We start from the raw sequence: 24,921 nt of genomic DNA on the forward strand, positions 1-24,921 counted from the left end.
ATCCAGTTCAAACATGTTTACAAAGCTGTGGTGCAGTGAGCTAGAAATACAAGGGCAGAGCTATTATGGTCAGACCTCCATAGCAGTAAAAACATCATTGACATCCCCAAAACAAATAGACAAACAAAACATTCTCTAGATCTTTCAGGGGAAATCTATTTTTACCATTTTTGCATATTGAATTAGTTGAAATAATTAATGCTACTCGTTATTATAATAAACAACCCTAAATGTCAGTGAGTCTGCATAAGATAGGTTCATTTCTCCCTAGGATGTTCTTTGCCCATGCAGCTTTCTTTCTTAGCAGCATCTCAGGGACTGATAGCCATCCCAGAGTCCTTAGGGCCTCTGAAGGGATATATGGCGATGCAAATTGGAGGAGGAAGAAAAAGCATGAGAATCAAATGTACAGTTAAGGAACCAGGCTTAGAGGCAATGATTGCCACTTCCATCTAAACTCTTTTGGTCAGAATGAGTCACATGGCTCCACCTACATTTAAGAAGGGTAGGAACTATAGTTTGTGTGTACAGGCAAATGAATCCATTTGGTGAGAATCTTCTACACAGTAGCACACACAGTTTTTTCCTTTTTTAAAAAACTATCTTACTTTCAATATTGTAGGAGTGGCGATTATTTAAAGAAAACCTGCTAACTGTAAGCTCATTTGTTGCTTCAGTTCTTCCTAACCCATGGTGACACTAGAACATTACAGGCTGACTAAGGATTTTAGTTGCTCACACCAGTTATCTTAGAGCATTTCTACACTGTTCAGGGGTGCTTTCACAAATAAAGATCACTTGAGTTGATGTTTCCAGAGCCACAGGGCAGAGTCTGACAGCCCTGAGTAGGATGGAGCATTTCTACATGCGTATGTGCACTAGATACATACGTAACCTGTTAAAAACACCAAAGTAAATCATATAAAATTGTAAGCAGAAACAGAATATTGGAGAGGGAATAGAGTTTTAAAGTAAATCATCTACAGAACCAAAAACTCGACAAATAATTGCTATTTCTGACATTCCTTCAACAGGGATGTTACTCATCTTTAAACGTTAAAATACTTGAGATGGTTATCCATGACTATGGTTCTTAAAGTCCTTTGTAGTGATTAAAAAAATATCTTGAGTAACATTTTATTGATGAATCAAATCACATCATATGTCTTGTGAACTCTATAGTCTCTTTACAGTTTCCTTAGAGTCTCTCCAGGGAAATGCAGAGACATGGCTCAAGAGGAATCTTGGGTGATAATCTGAAGTCCAGATGAATTTTAATATGCATTCTACTACATAATGAAGCATCTCATTCTTTTTAGCAAAAAGATAAGGGGTAGGAGACAGGATTAGCATTACATCTGTGATCATCTCAAGGAGGGACAAGATTCAAGGGTTGTCTTGAGTGAGATAATTACAGTTTAAATGGATTCTAAGGTGGACTGTATGGTATTTAAATATTTAATTTTAAAATCCAAAATATTTAGTGGAAGATGTGCTCTGATCACTTCCCAGGAGAATTGAAGTACTCATAAAATTGTATCTGCAGACATAAATAGTCCGGTAAAGATTAAACTCATATATGTGCTTTATTTCTGTCTTTGCCACCAAGTAGTTCCATGATCTTGAGATTACCCTGACTTTTCCATCATGTCTTCTCACATCTGTTATTTTTCTTGAGGTGGTCCCAGATGAAGAGGGGATTTAGCAATTATTTGGTGAGTTATATTGACAACAGAGAAGGAGGTTTCCTAGTCTCTTCTGTTCAATTATACTAGAAATGCTGTCCATATGGGTCAAGTTAGCTAGCTGCTCTCTGAAGAGGGTTTTCTTTTTCTAACTTTTAATTTTTTGCTCCATAGAGATACAGCATGTGATGACAGAGGCTACTTTTTACCTGAGGTAGAGGAGTATTTTAAGGAAAGATGAAACAACTTAGTTCAGAGGATCATACTTACTTTGGAGGACACAGAGAGAACACAATTAGGAAAATATATAAAGAACTTTGAGGTAATTTCTCAATGCCAGTAAAATCCAGGTACAGACCTTTATAAAAACGCTTTTAAGAAGGAAAAGAAGTTGCTCTATTAACATAATGTCTTATTAAGGGTAGAAAACAATCTTCTATGAAACGGGTTCTTCCCCTTTCCTCTACTTAAATAAAAGGACAGAAACTCATGGCTGCCCCCATGGCTTGTGTGAGTTCACTAGCTGACAGCTACACAGCTAAGGTAAAAACAAGGGACTTTGAGCCAGGCGGGGAGGCTCCGTGCACTCACATGTGCTCATGACTACTTTTGATATACCAGGCCCTGTGTACTGGAAGCACAGCATTACCAAGGTAGAACTAGCTGAACACCTAGTGTGATGAGTATTGTGGAATGGGACCAGTAGAATGACTTGGAAATGTAATTTCGGAGGCTAACCCAGCCAGTGGGAAGCTGTGAGGGGAAAGCCACGATGAGGGAGTGGTATTTAAGCCGTGCTATGAAAGCTGAGTTGGAGTAAGCCAGGTAAAAGGGAAGCACCTTAAGGATGAAGAAACAGCATATACAAAATGCCGGAGAGAAGTGAGAACCCTCCTCATTCAAGGAACAACAACAACAACAAAGCATGACTGGACCTTGAGGTATATTTGATAAATACAATCATGAGATATTTAAAGTGTACCTGTGACAATTTGATATACATTGCTAAGGGATTCCTATAACTAAGTTCACTATTAGCATAAGGCTATCTGCTTCTTAAGTCTAAGGGCTAACAAATTGTTAACTCCAAGTTTGGTCATAGCTGTTAAGTTGGTACTGGGAACCTGAAGAGGCAGTGGCCAGTGAGATTTGTTGGGCTACTTTGTGTAGCCCTCCAGCCTTGCAAAATGTCTGCCATTGCAGGACTCAACACAGCACTACATGGCAGCCCTGCCCTGGCTCTGAAGATGGCAACTCCTCTTTTTAATTGGTTCCCAGTGGTGCTCTCTTCCTCTCAGGCCCTGGCCTGACCCTATAGGAACAAGGGAAGTGGTGTATATCCCTCTTCAATAAGATTCCTTCTCTGAGGGATTCCCTCTTTCCTTTGGACGAACGTCTTCTGCTAGGTTGGTCATTTTTTCTTTCTTTAATTTGGCTCCCTTGGCTACCTGGATTTGTCCACATTGACCTTCTCATCGTCCCTTCCCTCCAAGAATAACAACCCCATTGAACAATGACAGCAAAAAGCATTGGTTAAAAAAAGGGGGTGGGGTGGGGGCAGGCCTTGAGTGAAGCATCAGAGACAATATAATCCTTTGGGTGAATTTATACTACAGTGTAATAGACTGAAACAGGCATACTTTCTCCAGTTTCCTTTGTGAAAAGAGCCTTCTGTTTTGTGTATTTTTTAGTTTAAAGAAACTTACATATTAGCCTGAACTTTTAATTAGCCACTGGATCAAAACGAAGGCTTCCTCACTCCATAAAGGGAATGTCTGACCCTCCACAGGGGCATTTTTCTGAAATCTTTGGCACCATACTGGCAGCCATACCCAGTAGAGGAATGAGACTCTGGTCTGAATTTCATGGGTTAGTTTTTCCCTCTTCAAAATCTATCAACTGTGCAGACACAAACAGAAACACGCTGGGGAGGAGAGTCCCAGAAGGCAGAAGTTCCTGTAGTCCTTATCCCGCACGCCTCAGCCCAGGCCACACACACCCTCCTCCATCTCTCTTCCTGCCAGGGTCCTTCCTGCCCCAAGGCGCAGAGCATCCCGGCGGGTCTCAGTGTTGGAAAGGCACTGACCAAGTTCTGCTGAAAGTGCCGTCCCACTCCCAATCCCAAACCCTCTCACCCCAGGGGACGCCCAGCTACTGCCCCGCGGCGAGTGGCACTGGCTGGGGAGGGGCGGCCCCATCACCCGCCCGGCCCCACGGGAGCTGCGACCCTCCCCCACCCGCAGCTCCCCAGCTCTCCGGCCCCCCCGGTTTGGGGCTCTTTGTTCGCTGCCCCTCCTCGCTGCAGTTCTCAAACCCGGCTCCCAGCAGCCCCCGCCAGCGCACCCGACCTACAGGAAAGTTGCTCCGAGCTGTGGAGGGGCGTCATCGCCTCCTAGCAACGCTCCTAGCAACCGGGTAACATCTGCTCCCTCTGGTCCAATGCGAGCGGAGAACAGCTGCGCGCCCGCCTCGCGTTCCGAACCCGGAGCGAGAGGCGCTTCAGAGCCTGGAGGGACGGACCTGCAGGAGCCAGGGCTGCCCGCCGAGCTGCAGTTGCCGCCGCCGCCGCCGCCGCTGTCAGCGCCCCTCCGAAGAGTGACAGCTCCGCACACGCGGGAGGGAGCCCCGAGCCCCGCGCCTCTACGAAGCAGGTGCATGCGCCCATCTCCTGGTCAGCGGACCCAGCTCGCAAGGTATGTCTGGACTTACGCACAATAAGGCTCAGAAAGGACCCATTTCATTGAGGGTGAGGGCAAGGGACTGTTCTGGGATCCTACTCTGCCCTCGGTCATTGAACAGCGGCCAGGTGGTGGTCCCGCATAACCTGGTTTCTTTCTTTCTTTCTTTTTTTTTTTTTTTTAAATCGTGAAATTGGTTCCGGAGGATTCCCCATGCCCGTCGTTTCTAGGTTTGTGCTCGGAAGTTTTCAGCCCTCCTTGTTTTTCCTTTGACTTCGCTGCCCATGTGTGGCTAGGAGAGCTGGGAGCAGTAGGCACCCATGCAAAGCCTGTGGTTAGGGCTAAAATGACATCGTGTAGTCTGGACTAATGGAATCAACACGTATGGAGAGCAACAATCTTTTTGGGTCCTGCTCTGGAAAGGGTCCATTTGGCCGGGAGCAGCCCTTCACTGTTACTCAATCTCCTGAAAAGTAACCATAGTAACTCACCTCTCTTTTGATGGGATCCTCCTCATTGGCTGCCTATCTTCCTTTGGAAAGCTCATCTCTCTAAATATAGAAGATGATGAGATCTGTAAGCATACATCCATGTAGAAAAGGTGCAGTACAGCATGGCCCTTTAAGGAAAAACTCTCTTCAAAGAAAAAGTGCCATTTGGCTATTTCAAATCCTGTGAGAAGTAGTGTGTCTTACAGAGAATGATTGAGTTACTGTTCTAACGGCTGGATTGTTACTTTAGAGAGAATTTTTCTTGAAATTATGCAAAATCTGGTGTTTGAAAACAAATTAAGTATATATGACTGTGATTTTTCCAAAAAATCAACCTGCTGATAATCTCCCCAAAATGATCTCCCGTAAATGATTGGTGAAATCAGTTATTCACTTATTTGCAAATTTCTTAGGATAGTTATAGATCCCTTATGTTTAAAATTCAATCTGGAGAACACCAGAATGATTGTGTGTGCTTGAAGGTTTATCTATTTATCTATCTGGTCCAGAACAGCCCCACCTAGAACATCTTAGATAGGGTCCTCCTATTGCATGGGTTCTCCTGACGTGATAACCAGTTCAAGTGAGGGCCGTCCTGACTCTTCCAATGTTATTTGCATCTGTCTCCGTGTTTCAAAATCTCAGGTAGCCATTCATGAGCCTGAGGCTGTGAGAAATGCTTGCTGTGCAAAGGGGAACTCTCACCAGATTTTCTCAAGCTGTCCTAGAAATACACTTTTCAGATTGATTCAGCTTTACCAGGTAATCACTACCTTAAAAGAAATTACTGTTTAAATATGTATCCAGAGAAATAAATGCTAATGTAGCATTACCATGACTTACAAGATCAATATAAGGGGTTGTGTATATAGATGGTTGCTGGGTAGAAGTCAATAGAGATTTTCTGTAGAAAGGACATTTGTGGGCTGGCAGATTTTCCTCTCTAAGACCCATGTGAATAGACTGGGCCAAATTAGGCAGCTTGCCTTGGGGAACATGTCAAGCGGAAGCCCTATGAGCAAACTGGTGCATGTCTGAATGAAGGAAGTGAAGAGAACTCTTCAAGTTGCAAGAGGAGATCATGGTGATTTTTAAAGATTTAATCTGCATTACGGCCATGATGATAGAAACCCATCGAGTGTCAAGTATTTCAAACGAAATTTTCAAGAGTGAATACAGTCGTTTAATGAGTGCTCAGCCCTCCACTGCTGTGTTTAACTTTCACATGTACTGAGCTATCCATGTGCAGTTCCTGTAGGTAACCAGCCTAGCAAATTGCAGTCATGTTCATGAAAATATACCATGCTGTGTTTCTTCCTTGATTTTACCTCTCTTTGTAAAAACAAATAATTGAACAATTTTATTTAGAAAGCTATTTGAACATTTATTCTGGTCTAGCTGTATAGTTTTTTTTGATAATCGTGAGACTTTAAAAGTACTGGTCTTCATAGTCACTTAGTGAAATATCTTTAATAATTTTAAGCATTGAAGATGACCATTAAGCCATCATTAGCCTTTAGTACCACCACCCTTTTTCCTTCCTCCATTATAACTACTATATTTTATGATAAGAAACAAATCCAAGGAGACCAATAAGATTTATTGTCATCTGCCATGAGTGGTGTGTAGAGTTTTAGTCCTGCTATCAATCTGAGGAAAGTTTGAATAAAGCAGCCACAAGTATTGGTTCATGTTTATGCATTAGTCTTGTGCATTAGTAATTTATATGCATCTTATCTCTTATGTAATATGCATAGGAGTTTAAAATCATTCAGTGCCCTTTAATTTACATGAACAGGTTTGCCCTTTCATTGAGACCACTATTTCAATCAAGAAGGTCAAGTGAAGAGGGTTCTTAAATTTTAATTTTGATTCTATCATGAATGTATAATGTGCAGAATGTATACTGTGCAATCTTGATGAACATATCTGCTTCAAGTCATTCATCAGAAAATGTCATCATGGCAGTTAGCTTTAAATAAATAAAAATAAATCAGATAATATCATTATAATATAAGCATTATTTCTACAGACATCGGTAGATCCTAAGGAAGAGTGAAAAAAAATTCCACCCATTTGTAAGTTAAGGATCTAGCCGCTCTTGTCGATGGGAATGCCAGCTGTACTTGTTCATACCACGAGTTATAAAGAGAGGTGTACTTGGGGCTATGAGGCTTACATAAGGCTGAGATCAAGCAGGTTAAAACGGAAACCAAGTTCTAATTTCAGTTTTTCCTTCCATATTCTATTTGGAAGTGTTTATGTGTCTATGAACATTCCATGTTTAATTTTATGTCGTGTTGCTTTCCTGGGATTTAGAAGATGCTTTGAAACATGGAGAAATGATGAAAGGTTTGATTAAGATGCCAGAGCCCTGGGCTCTGCACTGAGGACTTATGCCAGCTGGCTTTAGCTGTCAAAACACCGACACTCTTACAATAGCTCTAAAGCTGAGGCATAACCAATTCAGATTGCTCTATTTGTCAAAGCAATATGCTTCAGAAACCTAGAGGAAGGTAAAATAAAATAATGATTTCAGAAGCAGAGGGGTAAATTGACCATGTATATTCACCACTGAAACTGAGGAAGAAGTACACCTGTCATTTTGAGGAGGAGCTGATGCTCGTCATCAGCCCCACCTCATCCCCCACTTCCCACCTTTCTAATAGGTTGTTTAACTAGGGTCAATATATTACTTTAATGTTTCCCCTTTTTAGTCTACATAATTATTTTCAGAATTTTTCCCAATTACATTTATGTTAATAGGCTAATGACAGAGCCATCTAGTTTACTGCAGTATTTCTCAGTGGGGGGTAGAAAGGGGACAGTAATAAAAAGCACTAAGGCCTTGCTAGTGTTATGTTCAGTATTATAATATAGCTTTATGGTTAGAAACATTGAAGCTTTTTTCATCTTATAAAGTGCAACAAAAAGTTTTCTTGGCAGGTAGAGAAGTCTTCTGCACATCAGTGATGCTTAGAAGGAGAGGAGGGACAGGTTTGAGGCTGTGAAGTCCCCTCCATGGTGGTGGTGTATCAGAGTATGCATTATTTTTATAATGATTGTTAAAAAGAAGCATGGGTCACAAAAGTCAAGAAAAGTTGGGGGTTTTGCAAAGAGAATCACAACTTAAGAGCCTAGAGACTCTAGGCTTAATTTTGTCTGCATGTGCTGCTTAGTTTACTGCCTTATGGCTCAGCTCACCACGACTGATGTGAGGGATAAAACCAGCTATTAGTTGAAGTGTAGTGCTTCATTTGAACACAATGAAATTTAACGAGGCACCTATAGTCTTTAGAAGGAAGGTATCCTGTGAATGAAGGACATTTCATCACCAGAGCAACTCTAGGTGGCAACACAAATCAGTCAAATGAGTGAAGGTGGAGAGTTCACCCAACTCCAGGGCAAAGTCTCCTATATTCTTAGTGAGTAAAGTTAATGATTAGTCCATCTCATGTTTTTCTACCTCCCTTCTGGGATACCTGGCTAAATGGTTTCGGCAATATACCCAAAGCTGATTATAGTCAAAGTGGAAGACGATGAGGGTGATATAGATGAGCTGTTTTTCAGAAGATCTCTGGAGTCCACTTGTGAGGGATTGAAAAACCCTCCTGTCTGAGCAACAGACCTGGGTATCTAAGGAAATTATTACATCTCCCTAGGCATTATCGGTAAGATATTTCTTGGAACCTATGTCTAGCAATAAGATTTCTTTGTCAATTTTCTTTCTAATCCATCCCCACTTTCCAAGGTGAAAGGTGTAGTGAAAGGGAGCATCATCCTTCAAAACAAGGAATGCACTTCTAAGGGGAGCTAAAGCACAAATTTTACCCATGAAACTTACTGCACTTGGTCTCTATTATTAATAGGGCCAGATCATGGCAGAAGTTAGGCTTTGGTGCAGCAAATGCACCAAATGGCTGGTCATATCCCATTTAATAATGTTCTCTGGTTCAGAGACCCTCAGCAGTGGAACAAGATAGGCAGGCTGTGGAAGAGTGTTATTTTATTTCATATTCCATGCCTATGCTTGGGGATATCCTGAGGGACATGGAATCCAGTTCCAGACAGTGCTGCTGGTCTTGGAAAACTTTTTAACTCCTTTCCTGTCAGTATCCCTGGAAGTTTCCAAGAAACTTTTCCAGGAGCCACAACTTATTGGGAATTCTCAACTGCTAGCACAGTCAATCTTTTGCTTGGAGTGGATGATAAATCTGAAGAAACAGATTGTTCCATTGATTTGGAGCTAAAAACTGGCACTGAGTTCTGCTCCATAGAATATGTTATTTAGAAGAGTGCCAGGCAACGGGGTTTGTGGAATAAAATCGATGGAATCTTGCTATCACAAAGCTAAAGGTCTACAGAAAGAGCAGCATTACAGCCTTGAACATTGCCTCCATCTACCTTCTTGAGAGGACTTGTGAATGTTTCATGCTCTTGTGCTTAACACAGAAGAGAGGACAGATGTCCTGCTATAAGAAACACAGTGCTGCCTCATAGGACACATATTTGTGATTTCTAAAATGAGAACACTACACTCACAATACCTAACCTTTATTGTAGAGCAGAAAATACGAGGAAATGTGACAGGCACTGAGGAAGTGCTTTTAAAACATCACATAACTCAATTTACATATAACTCAATGACTTTGATATTGTTCTGCCATTTAATTGAGGAGGAAACTCTGGCTCTTTGAGGTTAAATACTTTGCCTAAAGTCACTAAGCAAATGAATTGTAGAGCTGGGATTTGAACTACTGCTGTGGAACCACGCCAGAAAATCCTATTGAAATATTTTAAGCCATGTAGCAAGATTGAAGAATGCAGCTAACGGTGACAGATAGCTCTTTCTAAACAAAAGTGGTCGTGGCCTTTAAGGAAGGATGTCTGCAAGCTTTGCAACTAGCAAAGCATTATTTACTCGGGTAGAGACGTGTACTTTTGAAGGCTCATGCCAGGCTAACACCATGCCAAGGGAAATCAATGAGAGACTGGAAGTCGAGGCCAGTGATTTGTCCATCACACAAGTCAGTTGAGGATCTGAGGCTAGACCCTGCCTTATTCTCCCCATTGATCAGACTCTTCTGTTGTGTATGGCTACCGATGCACATATCTAATAGCAGGATCAGTTTTTGCAGGTTATTGATTAAAGTGTTGTGGGGAAGAGAATAGAAAGGTTACTAAAATGAAGATCTGTCAAACCCATCATTTCTTCACCATCTCTCAGGCTTTTCAATCTCAGACAAAGAACGGATTGCCATGACAGGTCTTGTTCTTTTATTATTGTCTGTTCTCTCAAAGTGTTTGTAAATTAATTTGCTGATGATCTTTCCTTAATGTACTGCCCCTGGGCCGTGTACCTAATGAAATCACTTGTGCAATAATAGGATTTTGGTTGTCTGGAGGCAGGAGCAGAACAATAGGAAGACTGCTTGAGCAATCGTTTGTAATTACATTTGAAACATTTATTTTAAAATTGTGTATAAATTGTTCTGCTGGAGCTCTAGTGACAGAGGTGGTCATTTCTGTTCTGTAACTTCTCATTTGTTGCTTCTTGAAGTTTGAAACTATGAAATACATTGAGCTGGGCACAGATATTTTATGTGCCCCGGGGGGTTACAGAGTTAAAAATGATTTGAATATCCAAGTCAGAATTAACTATTTTACCTTTCTACTCAAAATACAGGCTCAGCCTAACTCAGCTTTATAATTTATATCCTGTTCTCAAAACTCAGGACACAAAAATGAACACACAAAGTCATTTTACTTCTTCTCTATGTCAAAGCTGGGTTGAATTTGGCCCTTTAAGTATGGGAGAATGATATAAACAGATTTCCACATGTTGACTGGATCATAACAGGCACATTTCTTTGAATATCTAAAGTAACTTTAATCCCTCAAATGACTATCAGGATGTTTCAAAAACCATTTGCATTTCCTTCACCCCAAACACATGACCAGTAGCAGTAAATCCAGAAACATTTTGTTGGAGTTGTTATAGCACCTGTACTATATTTTTTTCCTTGACCATTTGAAATATTTCTTTGTAGTCTTTTAACTCTCCAATTACAATCTAGTATCTCTGGGAGGAGGGGCAGTGGAAAAGAATCTTAGGGTCAGACCCAGGAGGCCAGGCTAGGATTTATGTCTGTGGGATAGGTCTCTGCCTATTGGCACTAATAAAGCTCGGATTTGATCGAGTGCTTACTATATGCTAAGCACAGTGCCAGCCATTTCCCATGAATTATTTCAATGGTCCTATAAGCCAGTGTTATTTCTATCCTCACTTTACAAACAAGACTTGTAAAGAGTTTATATAACTTTCTCACAGCCATACAACTAAAAACAGCAGAGCTGGAATTCAAACCCACTTTAACCTGACTTCAAAACCTAAACTCAGCCATACAACTATTGTAAATCATGGAACCCTTCTGAGCCACAGTTTCCTCATCTGTAAACTTTGGAGGCTGACTCAGGTAGCCAATAAATTAGTTTCCAGCTCTGAATTTTTTGAGTTTCAATCCAGCCAAGAAAACAGATGTAGGAACTTATGTTTGCTATATATTTTAGCCTCAAAGTGGCTAAAAACATCCTCCAAAAACATTTATGCCAAAAACATTGCAAATAGCTAAACAGCCTGCAAGGAGGTAATTGTCAAACCAATACCAGCTGTGAAAGCTTTTCAGCATTTTAACAACCCTTGGGGGTGTTTTTTAAGAGCAATAAACTAAGTGGCTAAGTGTGTTGCCCATGGAGCCAAGACACAAATCTGGACCCCTGAGAATTTACTGTGTTTTCTGGGTCTGATACTTCTGTATCTGAGGCTAAAAGCTCCAATACAGCCATACAGGATCTTAATTAATGAAACTTGGAGACATTTAGTACAATTTTTTGGTCTTGATCTATGAACTAAAAATACCTTCCCCAGAACATCACCTGGTTTGTTTGACATTCAGCTCTCTAAGCTGCCACTTGTCCTGCTTTGTGTCATTCATTCAAAGGTTTTTATTTGATTTTAAATGGTGTAGACATTGGGACGCCTGGGTGGCTGAGGGATTGAGCATCTGCCTTTGGCTCAGGTCGTGATCTTGGGGTTCTGGGATCGAGTTCCACATCAGACTCCCTTCAAGGAGCCTGTTTCTCTCTGCCTGTGTCTCTGGCTTTCTTTGTGTCTTTCATGAATAAATAAATAAAATCTTAAAAAAAAATGCTGTAGACATTGCATTCCTTTGGAAAATAAAATGAGCAGATGTTAAAAAAACCAACATAGATAGAGATGAAAATGTTTGCTATGGTAAAGTCATTCTTCTTTCCAAGGCTTTCATCAATCCTTTCCTACTGTAATAATCCACTGGACCTTATTTTAAAAAAAAGCAGTGACCTGTCTAGCTCTAATGCTAATAACAGTCATTGATACTTCTTAATGTGAAGCCAGAATTTATGTTGAAAAGTGACCTCATTCTTCCTTCACTACTTAGTTAAAAGGCAGTCTGGCTTAGCTCATGATGCTACAGCACTGAAGCCAATGTAGCCAGTGTTGTGATAGGGGCACTACCACCAACAAAAATCAATCATGCTGATTGCTTGGCATTCTGAAGATAAAGCAATCAGCTGATGGGCTGAATGTTCTGCTTTTCCACTTGCTGTTGTACTGACTGCAACTACTATCCCTGTCTAGGGCTGTAGTACAGAGGCTCTCAAAATTCAGTCTCCACAACCACAGCCTCAGCATCACCTGGAAATTTGTTAGAGATGTAGATTCTCTGCTCCCAGTCCAGAGCTATAGAATTAGAAATTCTGGGGGTGGGACCCAGCAATTTGTATTTTAAAGAGCCTTGCAGATGATTGTGATGTTCTCCAACATTTGAGAACCACTGTGGCATCAACTACTTAAACAGTTAAGAATTCAGTCACAATTATTAATTGTTATCACAAAATAATCCGAAGCTTTTTTAAAAAAAATTTTATTTGATTTTTTAAATTTATTATTTATTTATTTGATTAAATTCTTTAAAAATACATACAAGAAAATGTGGTTTACAAAAAAACCCCAAAAAAACAGAAAACAAAAACAAAACAAAACAAAAAACCCTAAAACAGCCCTTGAGAAAATTGGATTCAGTAATGCTTTGTTTTCAATATACTCCATTTTGTTCTCTCCCCCCACCTTTTGAAATCTCTAAAAACTCTATATAAATTGAATTCAGATATTGTATACATATAGTAGCAATTATTGTCTTTGATTCAGTTGTGAATAGTCCTTATACATTTATCTCTTTTTAGATCAGACCGACCAGTGCTTTAAAGTTCTTACTGCCTTAACAAATCATGGCAATTCTTTTTTTTTAATTAATTTATTTATTATAGTCAGAGAGAGAGGCAGAGACACAGGCAGAGGGAGAAGCAGGCTCCATGCACCACCGGGAGCCTGATGTGGGATTCGATACCGGGTCTCCAGGATCGCGCCCTGGGCCAAAGGCAGGCGCTAAACCGCTGCGCCACCCAGGGATCCCATGGCAGCTCTAATTGAAAACTCCTTTGGGTTCTGGGATCCTTTGGGTTTCATTGGTATCAAGGAAAGTTTGGGATGCTTTAGGTGTGATTTATGTAGCTTTTCCAACTGGTTTAGGAAAACCATCCAGCCACCAAAAGCTGCAGGAAGTGTTACACAGGTGCCACTGATTTGGAAGGAAATCTAGAACAAGCAAGTTGTTGAAGTGCACATATTTAATACTTAAGATTTTTAAAGTTTAAGATAGAGAAAAAACCATCAAACGTGTTAATGATAAATTTATTTAACCAACACGTTAATAAACTACTCAGTTTGTGAATCAATTGGTTTTAACACCTAGAAATATTTGAGGATGTGGATTAAAAATAAGATAGATGATATATAAATATGTGCATTTATTTTGGTTCAGCCCCCTGAGATTGAATGAGAACGTACTAACTGGGACTCAGTTTGTATTCTAAATTCATTCAGTGCTTTAAAGAGGAAGTTGCTTGTCCTTTGCTTTTAAGGGTCAACTTGCCTGTTGTCTGTGAGATGAGCGCCACCTACAGTCCACATTAGGAACCCCCTTTAAACCAAATGATTTCTGCAAATCTGCTTTCGGAACAGTGCTGTCCTTCCTTAAGCAAGACGGAATCCGCAATAACCATAGTAGTTTAAAGGCAAGAACAAAGATGTTCACATTCAGATATTATACCAAGGTCAAGTTTGCTAGGTTTCTTTAAAACCTTCATTTCTATATGATTGACCTCTGTGTTATGAGGATGGTCAGACCATGACCATTTCATAGGATTTGTCTAGAGACATACATAATTATTTCTTTAAGGTGTAATTGGGTTGCCAACCATTTTACATCAATTTTATTAACCTAGCAACATGAAATTTTCTTTGTAAGTTAGGTAGTTTAAAAAAATGATGAAAGGTAATTTACCTCTTTCCATCAACTTTGTGAATCAGCTTCAAATTTGGGCATATTTTAACGTTAAATGGCATGAAATTAAATAGGGGATGGGTAAGTATTTTATTCCTAAGGAACAGTATAAGGAAATAAATATAATTCTCCAACCTGGAACATCAGTTTTGGATCTGAATAGTGGCAATTGCCTGCAAACAGGCTTTTTGGTCACAAAGAGAATTGCTCCTGACTACTTTATCACATTGCTTAGTAAATGAAGATAGAATTTTATTTTCAGGGGTCAACGGTTTCTTTTTGTAAGTAGAACTTAAATGATAAAATATTCATCACCACAGTAAAATCTGACTTTTCTCCCATTATTTTATTTTGTTTAGCTTATCCAACAAAAGTATTAACATATACATTAACAACGTCGAAAGTAGCCTACTTTAAGAGAAAATATGCAGAAGAAGAAGATTTACATCAAGATTACCATGGGTATTTTCCAAAAGTAAGGGCTGACTTATCATTACTTTTTCCTTTTTTTATGAGTCTTGTCAATAGCGAAAGCTCCAGTTTTCATTTTTCTAACACGTAGATAATGATGTATTTGCTTTCCAGCACCTGATATTGCCTGAGGACAGGACTTGCATTCTCAAACTTTCTCTGGAGAAGCTCAGGTTTCTTGAAGACCCAGAAACCTACTTAAGAAGGTCTGTGTTAATTAACAATTTGCTGAGGAAGATACATCTAGAGACGGAGAAAGAGAGCTATGAATACTTTAAAGAAGCTCCCTGTTATAAGACTGCTTATTCTGATACAAGAAAACGGCTGAAGTTCATGGTACAGGAATGCTGTTCTCAATCTCTTTATTATGAAGAGCTGCATTCATATCATATTGTGCCTTATGCTTCGGAGAATGCCATTTATGGAATGGGCTACAGTAGCAGCCACTTGGAGCAAAATTCTCAGTTGCTTATTTATAAAATGAATTAAAGTAACCGTTAAGTTCATTGATACTTTGTTTCTAAATGCCTGAACTGTTTATAGTGAAGATGTTAAAACAAGGCACTAATTACCAGTGCACTTGAGATCAAAGATGACATGCATGCTGAACTGAGTGGAGAGAACCCTGGTTATTACTCAGCAGTCCTTAGTATCATCCAAATTGAAAATATGTCTACATATTAGAAGTGGCAAATAAATGCTTTACAGGCAAAGGTTTTTAAGATAAGATGATGTGTTCAAGGAGACCTTATACAGATTTAAACTTTTAAGTCCCCTGTTTTCCAAATCTGCCACTCTTAGTGATAAGTAACAAAAAAAAATGACATTGAGCTGATAATGTGGTGTCCTTGAATATTATGGCGGAACAAATTTAGTTTTCTGTAAACAATGAGGGGAAGATAGGTTCTTTCTGAAAGGCTTTGGCTTGTCAAGCATTGTGCCAAATAATTGTTTGACACCATTCTCCTCTTCCCATGAGTGACAATTCGAGATGGGGCAAACGTATTGCAACTTAACTGCTGAATGTAACAACCAGATTACTCCAAACTGATCCATTTTATTTTATTTTACTTTATTTTATTTTTGGCTTGATAGACATTTCTCTTCAAAGTAAAATTTAATAAAAGGAGCCTTGCAGATGGGCTTACCTGTGAGTTCTAGAGGTCAGTTAAAAATTTGTGGTGGGCCTTCAGCTAAGAGTTTACATTTTATTTATGATGTCATTTTTTTAGGCTGTGAAGCTCAGGAAAAGGGTAGGCAGGTCAATTTTGTTTTTAATTTTAAAATATCTTATCTGCAAAAATTGGTGAAAACAGCGGAAATTCTACGTGATAATTATTTCTTCATCGAAGAGTACACTTAAGGCTGCCTGAATGAAACTTTGCACTGATTTTTGTATAATAGTTGACCATTCACTATTTGACAAAATGTTTCAGAATGCTATTGGGGGTAAAATTTAGATAAGTCCCTATATTTTGCAATTTGAAAGATAATTATTTAACAGGTTGGATAGATTCCTGAAATTATTTGAAGTGGTTCATAATGTTCTTTGAGGTTTGAGTGAGATGTCTGATTTCAGTGTCTGGAGTTATGTTCAATGGAGCATATGATTTAAAGAACTATCATTAACTGATAAAACAGATTGGGAAAACTAGGTGCCAAAGGTATATTCAAGAAAATACCAAAGACCCAAAGATGAGTGTTAGAGAGACCTTGATAATGAAGATAGGAATCTAAAATAAGGACTGCACAAGACATAGAAGAACATTGTTAAAGAGTTTTGAAATGATTTGCTCACTAGTGTGCTTTCAGAGCACTTTATATGTAGTTATGAAAATCAAGGACACTGCTTTAAATGACGATATTATAGGCCTTCGGTGATCATATGTTTTCACAAATCTAAATATGGTGACTTGTCAACATTGTACCTTCCCTAATTGAATGCCATCTTGTGACCAAGAAGTCTTTTTTTTTTTTTTTATTCAAGAGAATTTTGTTTTTAGTTCCAATTCACTATTTGTTCCCTTTAATGAATCGTCAGGTGAGTCATATGGATGTTTTGGTTTAAATATTGGTGCCCTAATAAGCATGTGTTATTGAAGATGATATATATCTATAATTGATAAAAGTATCAGGTTTGTATTTAATTGCTTAATCAGAATTATTAAAAATACTTTAGAAAAAACTGAAAAATTATAATTTGGGCTGATTTTTAAAGACAATTTTGTTTGAATGGTGAGATAGCTTTGAAAAAAAAATATTTAAAAATTAATTTAAGGGCAAAATTTGGCACCAAAGTTCAAAAACTTTATTTCACTGTTTATACAATATCTGATTTCTAAGAACATTTAAAAAAATATATATAGGTTTCTTAAATAATGAGGATATTAATTGAATACATTCCAAATTAGATAGAATGATTACACCACATATGATTTAAAAATAGAATTAGCTCTCTAATAGTTTTAACTTCATTTTTACTGAAAGAAACATTTGGTTTGATTTGGTTTAGGAAACATTTGGTTAGTCTAAAAGAAAAACACACCAGTGCAAATTGATGCAACTTACAAAACTGCCCTATATTGAAATTGTCTGAGGCTAGAAATGCAACTTTGGAATAGAATAGAGAGGGAGAGAAAAAATTACCAAGAAAGTGTGAAATTATAATAGGGTATGTCAGAAATCTTAAACAAAGTAACAACTCTTGGGCAATGATCCAGCGACAGATGTAAAGTCTGTTTTATTTCATGACATCATTAACTGAGCTCTCTGATTTATATATTCATGTGTAGAGAAAGACCTGTCTTAGAAACCAGTGGTATTTGTGAATATGCTTTTTAAAAAAATGATTTCAAAACAAGTTATTTAAAAAAGATCCTTAAGAGCATTTAATTTCTTGTCCAATAAACAATTCATAGATAAGGAGCAGACTAATGTTTTCTTGACTTAAAAAAAATAATTTGTATTTAAATGATGTGAACTTGTCTGAATCAACCAATATGATTGTTGTCATTTTACCTTGAGAAACTGATATATAGAAAGACTCTATATAGACCTGCTATGCTGACCCCATCCCACATGCTCTGTTATGGAAGAAGCAAAAGGTGGGAGACCAGTTATGATTTTTTTTTAGTTATGATTTTTTTGAACTTGGACATCCTTTCTTTGGTAACAAAAGCCATCCTTAGAGTAAGAAAGGATGAGAAATCTGAATGCTCTTGGTAATATTGATCACTCTTGTGGGTTCTCAGCCTAGAGGCCTAGTAAAGAAGAAGAAAATTTTAAAAAGAGAGAAGAGGAAAATGAAGAGTCGAGGAAGGAAAATGTGTGTATGGGGGGGATTAAAAAACAGTATTAGTAAGTGAAAGAGAAAGTTGTTTCATTGTGAGGGCAAATTGCTTACTCGCTATACTCATTTTTGCTTCCCTGTATCTGCTGTACACCCTCAAACCTGATATCCATATGTATCGATATTTTCTTTTATTCATCAATGATGCATAAGACTAGATTTTATTTAGCATATGTATTATTTGAAATGTGACGTTACTGTGAAATATCCCTGAAACTGAGCTCTCTGGGTAGATGAATAAAGGAAAAGAGAGAAATTAATTAAGTTAGGAGAAAGACTAATGGTGAGCCTGTATATAAATGGACAAGCTCAAACATATGATCAGATTTCAATGTATAATTCAAGATTTAATAATTCAGTGCTAGAGGACTTGGAAATAAGTCTAATTCCCCATCATTTATGAAGCGTCTACTTAAGCCAGACACTGTGTCAGGGTTGGGGATACAGAGGTGAATGATTCACAGTCTTTTTCTCAAACAGTTGACTGATGAAGGAGGAACTCAGAGATGTTTGGTTTTGTTTTTAAAGTATCGAGAGTAGCACCTGTATTTCTCTTTTCCAAACCATGGGATAGTTATCACATGTGCCTCTAAAAGTGTTTACAGCTACGAAGATGAGCAAGGAGAAGAGAATGTCCACTGAACTAGATCTAGAGGGGAAGCAAGGTACATTCTTCTTTGCAACATATTTCATACTTGGAAGCATAATAGAAGCATAATAGAAAGCCACTATTGTAGACGGCAAGTGTGGCTGGCACTAACTCACTCCTGGGGCACAGAGGTTCTAGGGGAGGTAGGGATTCCAGTGCAAGCACAGAAGAATTCCTTCTCCCCCCACTTCTCTAGCTTTCATGTTCTTTTATAGGGGAATCAGGCTAATATTAAAGTCAAGGAGATCCTTGAAGGAAAAGCAGAATCAGGAAATCACAGCCTGAGAATTGCATATAGTGCGGTCAAGGTTAGGAGAGCAACTTTCTTTAGTTTGCCTTTTGCTGGTGAACTGCTTGAATAAACCTCAGGATTTCTTAACACCATCTATGGAGCTAGCTCTTCCTTCCCTCCACAGCCCAACTCCAGACTTTGCAGTCCACTGTAAGTGGAGGTTCTGGTTCTAATTCTTCACCTTCCCATTTCCCCCAGCATTGATATTGAATTGCTCAAAGATACTTAGAAGAAAGCAACAATTTGCAGTACTGGTTGAACTCTCCCTTGGGAAAGGGTATCAAACTAGAATTCATCAGCTTCTTGATAAAATTCTTTTAAAAACTATTGTATTTAGTCATAAAAAATTGACTACTAAGGTAATCTTCATGTATCTAGGGTTCAGTGTCATAATTATCACTTGTTTATGTTTTACTAAAGAAAATCCCTTTGGTTGGAAACAATGAAAGATTGTGTGCAATTAATACAAGCAGTTCGTGATTATTATGTAATATAGAATTTTAATTTACCTTTTTCCATTCTCAAACTTCATTCTATACATCAGCAATGTGACATGTTTTGGGTATTTTTGTTTTTATTAAGTGAATCATGTCTAAAAGTTGTTATACTCATGGTTGAACATTTTGAACAAAATTTTCCTATTAGAGTAGTTCTGTCTTTCCCCAGGAATTATTCTATAATTAGGTAGATAAAGAACATTCCTCTACATTAGTGGAATCTCAAATCTTCTTGTGCATATAAATCACTGGAGATTTTGTTAAAATACAAATTCTTTTTAGTAGGTCTGGGATGGAGTCTGAGAATCTGCATTTCTCAAGTCTCGTAGGTGATAAGGGTGCTGCTAGTCTACCGACCACACTTTGACTAGTAAGGCTCTACAACACTTTGAAAATCAAAATATACACTCAAGCCTATATTCTGATTACTTTCAGAGCATATGTGTTTATGTCTGTTTTCTATAGAATTTTTTAATCTAAAGAAGTGAAAGATAAAATAGTAAACATAAAAAAGTTCCCAAGTTGGCCATTAATATTATAATATTTTACATAGCAAAATACATACAAAATGATTTCTCATATAAATTTTATGTATGCCAAGTGCAAAAAAGCAACATGAATGAAGTCATGTACCATTCTTTCAGTCAGGAAATGACACATGGTAAATTTCTCTTCTTGTTTTTTTCTCTTGATTATACGCGGATAAGGGAGCTTTATTTGGTAACACTAGAGCAAAGATGAAATTTTGTTCACAGTTAAGAATCTGGCAAGTTCTTGGTTGGCCGAATCTGAGAAAACCTTATAAAAACGTTTTATATTAAAGTCGGACTTGTGGATGAACGCATAGGCTGAACAATTTGGTAAACATAAGCTGAAAATTGGCACCTGGATCTTCAACTTATTGTTTTGAACTCTTTCTTGAGCTTTATTCCACGAGAGATCCTCCCCTTGCTGTGGACTCATTGTTTCTCTTTAGTTGTCAGTGTCTAAGTGAGGGTGGAGGATTGGTGTAAATGAGGGAGTTGCACAAATTGTCTAATTTGAGCATGCCAAGTGATTTTTGTCAGGCTCTCCTTTGGTCATAAATTGTTGATATAGCTATTGTGAAATATAGTGTCATAAATTTGTCATAAACCATTAATGAAGGAAAAAAAAGCAGAAATTTAGTTCTGTGGGAATGCACTCAAATATCAAGCAGATGGTGTTCTACAACATTTATTTGGGAAACTGTGTATCTGTTACATAATCTAAAATATGTCATTTTCACATTTAAAAATATTTGGGTCATGATTTAGAGTTTTTATTGGATTGTTTTTTAAACTGAGAGGAAGAAGAAAGGTAACTGTATTTTAAAACATATTTGACATGTTACTAATAAAATTTTATTTCTGGTGAAATAAAGGTGCCTTTATTAAGTAGAGGAGAGGGGGGCATGAACAATCGGCTGTTGCTTTATGTCCCTCGATTCCAGAGGTCTCATTTTAAAATGCTATAGTTGTATTTCTTCCAGCAATTTCCTTTCAACACAAATTTTGCTTAAGTATTTGGAAGACATTCTAATCTCCTGGCAAATTTTCTTCACTAAAATTGACCTCAAAATGTTTTTTAGGCAGCATGAGTCATAAGAACGCATGATAAAACTCATTCTAGTTTAGGACTTATTCAAATATTGTCAGTATAAATCTCTGAGTCAAAGATAATTTCCCATTAGGATAGAGTAGCAGCAGACGTCACTATTGGTTCTCCATAGATCTGTTAGGACAAAGACAAGTGGAACACAGCAGGAAGTTAGATTTCTTCTCTTTCTACTGGAAGCTGATGTTTATTATCAATTTTGCAAATATTCAGCTCTACCAGGACAAATCTTTATAAAGCCTTGATTAAATCATTTCAGCATTTCTTCATATTGTGGCAGTTTTCTTAAAATTCTTTGAAGTGGGTCCTCTCAGTTAATTATATTCCATAGTGTGAGACGCGCTCTCAAACATTCACTTATCTGGAAGATATTCTCCCTGTTGCCCCATGGATTTTATAGGTAGGAATACTTGGAAACAGTGCTGTATAAACACAAATTATATTCGACTGCCATGACTCCTCTCAAGGGAAAAGAAGATATATCAATCTATTATAAGTTTATATGACAAGAAAATACAGCACCACTTTGACCAATTGTGGTTGTAGTTATCTCTATAGTTTATGAGGAAGCCAAATGCAGAAGTTTTATATATATGTGTGTGTGTGTGTGTGTGTGTGTGTGTGTATGTCTCATTTTCCCTTCTTATCAGTTTGTGATACAAAATAGTTTACAATTTTTTAATTATCAACTTAAGACTACCTCATCCTCACTTGACTTCACTGGAAGGAGGTCCAGTCTTTCTCCTGGGAAAACCCATTCTGAGGTGCTCCGGGCCATTTCCACGGGTCACTAGCCAGATGTGGCCTGTCAAGAGAGAGGGGGAACCTCTTAGAGTGACTCATTTTTCCATCAGAGGCTGTTGTGGCTCAAGTGTCAATGTGGTGTCACTGTAGAAACCAAGACCACCTGGGTTTGTGATTATTGTGAATAGGGAAATTGTCTCCTTACCACGGAATCTTATCCTGACTGCCCTATTTTTATAATAAAGACACATAGGCTAAACTCCTCATGTCAAACTCTCCAAAGAAATTTTCACCATCGATATTAAATAATGAAGAGACTAAATAAACCAGCAATTGTTGTCTCTGTTTAGCTTTCAAATAAGCCGACTCTAAAAACTCTCCTTTTTGCTGTAGTTATAGGCTATTAGGAACTGGGGGAAAAATCTGAAACACCTAGTAGTTCACTGTCTTTGGTTTGAATTATGTCCACTTTCCTGGATCCTTGCATAATTGAATGGAATTGAATTGATGCGATTGGTACAGATGGAGAGATAAGAAAGAGTCATGTTGTAGGGAGGGAGAATCACAGAGGCAACCTGGAAAGTGGGTACAAAGGCACCAGGGACTTAAATATCTATTTCTATATTTAGAAGAAAAGGATCCTGGGCATGGGTCCAAAAGCTTAGACAGTGCTGTTTTTCCCTCTTTGAATTTGCTCTAAGGGTGTGAGTACGTTTCAGACAAATGGGCTGAAATGATTGCTGCTCTCACTTATGTACTTAACAATTTATTTCCATTGGTTTGATTTCTTTTGAAGAAGCTTTTATATTTTGGTACATACTACTGGCCTACTGCTTTATAAACTTGTGTCCTATAAAAAAGAACAAAGACCTAGGCTTAATGGTTCTGGATATACAGTTTGATGTTACCTAGGAGAAGCCAAAATGAAGATTATAGTATTGGGAAAATGCTCCCAGACAAGGTGAGGAAATGTATGATTTACATATAAATTACAAGGATTGTGCTGTGAAAGAATGAGAAGATACCATCCAGCTGGGAAGAACAGGCAAGTATTAATGAAAGAGTAGAGCTCAACAACAACTCTGAAAAACAAACAAACAAAAAAAGGTAAAATGTTAATAGGCAGAAGATGCGGGTCAATGACCAAAGGGACAGAATTAGTAATGTAGGGGTATGATCCATAGACTGGATTAGCTGAAGCAAGGGAAGCAATGAAACATGAAATTGTAAAATGATTAGAGGGCATTTTATGGAGGGTTTTGAGCATTAGGGTAAGTCATTTGAGTACTTTTTGGTAAGTAACGGGGAGCCATTGATGTTTTTTTTCATAGCACTTTGGGACAGTCCTGCAGTAGTTTATCTGATGGATTGGAAGAAGGAAACAGAATAGATGGGGCCTTGTGAAGTAATTAAGGTGCTTAGCAGATAAAGAAATAATGTGGTGAGTGGAAATGGAAAGACAGTTATGAGAGATATTGCAGAGACATGGTAAGTGTTTGGCTAAGGAGAGTGAGAGAATGAGTGAAAGGAACTATAAGGTCTAGACCTGCATTGTCCAATATGATAGCCACAACCACATGTAGCTTATTCATCACTTAATCTGTGGCTAGTCTAAATTGAGATACAAAAATAAATAAATAAAATAAATAAATTGAGATACAGTGAAACATGTTAATTTTAAATATTGTATTTAAGCCAAAATATACAAAATATCAGCATTTCAACATGTAATCAATATAAAAACGAGATATTTACATTCTGATAAAAAATTATTAGAAAAACATATTTCTTTTAAAACTTTTAATGTGGCTCCTAGAAATCGTAAAACTACATATGCAATAAACATATTTCTGTTGGGTAGTGCTTGTTTAGACTCTAGAGAACTAGGAAAATGGTGCACCATCAATGGATGTAGAGGAAAGAGGAGCAGGAGCTAGTTGAGAAAAAGATATCCAACTCAGACTTTAACATTTTAGCTTGGAGTGAAACATTCAAGTGGAATGTCAAGCAGCTGACTATCCAAGTGTGGAATTAGGAGAGGGTGACAGAGTCAGACAGACCCAAAGTGTGGAATTAGTAACAAAGTCAGTTGTTAAATCTTCCAGAACTCCTGATAATAATTCAAAAGTATGATATCATCTTGAGTATATGATAACTCTCCTGGAATACCTCTTAAGATTTTATATGACATATATGGGCCTCTTTGACTTTCCATATGGGCCTTTATCCTCACAAAATACTCTTTAATTTAAAATTCTTACAAATACAAATGATATGCAAAATGCTGGGGACTTAGGATGCCGTGAGAGGTGAGGGTTCAGTGTGCTGTCATAGCTGTGTCCAAACTGATCACTGGGGTGTGGTGATCTGAGCATTAACACTAAGAAAAACCACCAGATATGTCTGGGTGTATTCAGAAGGAAACAAAGATGTTTTTGTGATATTATAATCTGATTCGTGGCCATAAAACACCACTAGACTGTGAGATTCTTCTTCAGTCCTGGTATATCTAGAATATACCCAGCAATTGTAGATGCTCTATAAACTCTGATACAATATTGTCTCTTTCATTAGAGGGTCTCATATTTCTCCTCTGTATACTGGCCTTTTCTATTGGCCTCTCTCTGTCTTTGTCATCATTGTCTGCCTTGTATTAAGCTGCATAATTATGTATCTCTCTTATCTTGTAGACTCTATGGACCTTGAATACAGAAACCACATATTTATCTTTATCTGCTCCAAACTGTTCAGTTTTTCTTCTTTCGGCAAGTGCTATGCTGAATAAATAAAGATTTGAATAGTTGCCATTAATCGAGTATTTACTATATTCTGAGCACTGAACTAAACGTTTTGTAAGTATTTAATTTACTTCTCACCAACCATATGGGTTACATTTTATTATTTCTATATTTATATATGAGGGAACTGAGGCACAGAGAACTTAAGAAACCTCTCTAGTGCCATCCAACTGGTCCATGGTGAAGCCA

The 24,921-nt window shown here is 38.0% G+C and overlaps 1 protein-coding gene across 1 annotated transcript; it reads left to right on the top strand.

Annotated features, from left to right (window-relative positions):
- The first annotated feature begins 2,457 nt into the window (after positions 1 to 2,457).
- Positions 2,458 to 24,618, top strand: LOC112657331 (mucin-1-like). Its single transcript, XM_035719649.2, has 5 exons — positions 2,458 to 2,501; positions 3,788 to 4,378; positions 14,657 to 14,772; positions 14,883 to 14,974; positions 23,266 to 24,618. Exons 1-3 carry the CDS (start codon positions 2,458 to 2,460, stop codon positions 14,712 to 14,714), a joined length of 693 nt encoding a protein of 230 aa, XP_035575542.2. The 3' UTR covers positions 14,715 to 14,772; positions 14,883 to 14,974; positions 23,266 to 24,618.
- The last annotated feature ends 303 nt before the right edge of the window (positions 24,619 to 24,921 follow it).

The sequence above is a fragment of the Canis lupus genome, chromosome 8, assembly GCF_003254725.2.
Source record: "Canis lupus dingo isolate Sandy chromosome 8, ASM325472v2, whole genome shotgun sequence".
NCBI classification, from domain to species: Eukaryota; Metazoa; Chordata; class Mammalia; order Carnivora; family Canidae; genus Canis; species Canis lupus.

Coding starts and splice junctions, on each gene's coding strand:
- LOC112657331 (XM_035719649.2), top strand. CDS start 2,458: ATGAGGGAGTGGTATTTAAGCCGTGCTATGAAAGCTGAGTTGGA. Junction 2,502..3,787: donor GCTATGAAAGCTGAGTTGGA/GTAAGCCAGGTA, acceptor TTCTGCTGAAAG/TGCCGTCCCACTCCCAATCC. Junction 4,379..14,656: donor CAGCGGACCCAGCTCGCAAG/GTATGTCTGGAC, acceptor TATTTTGTTTAG/CTTATCCAACAAAAGTATTA.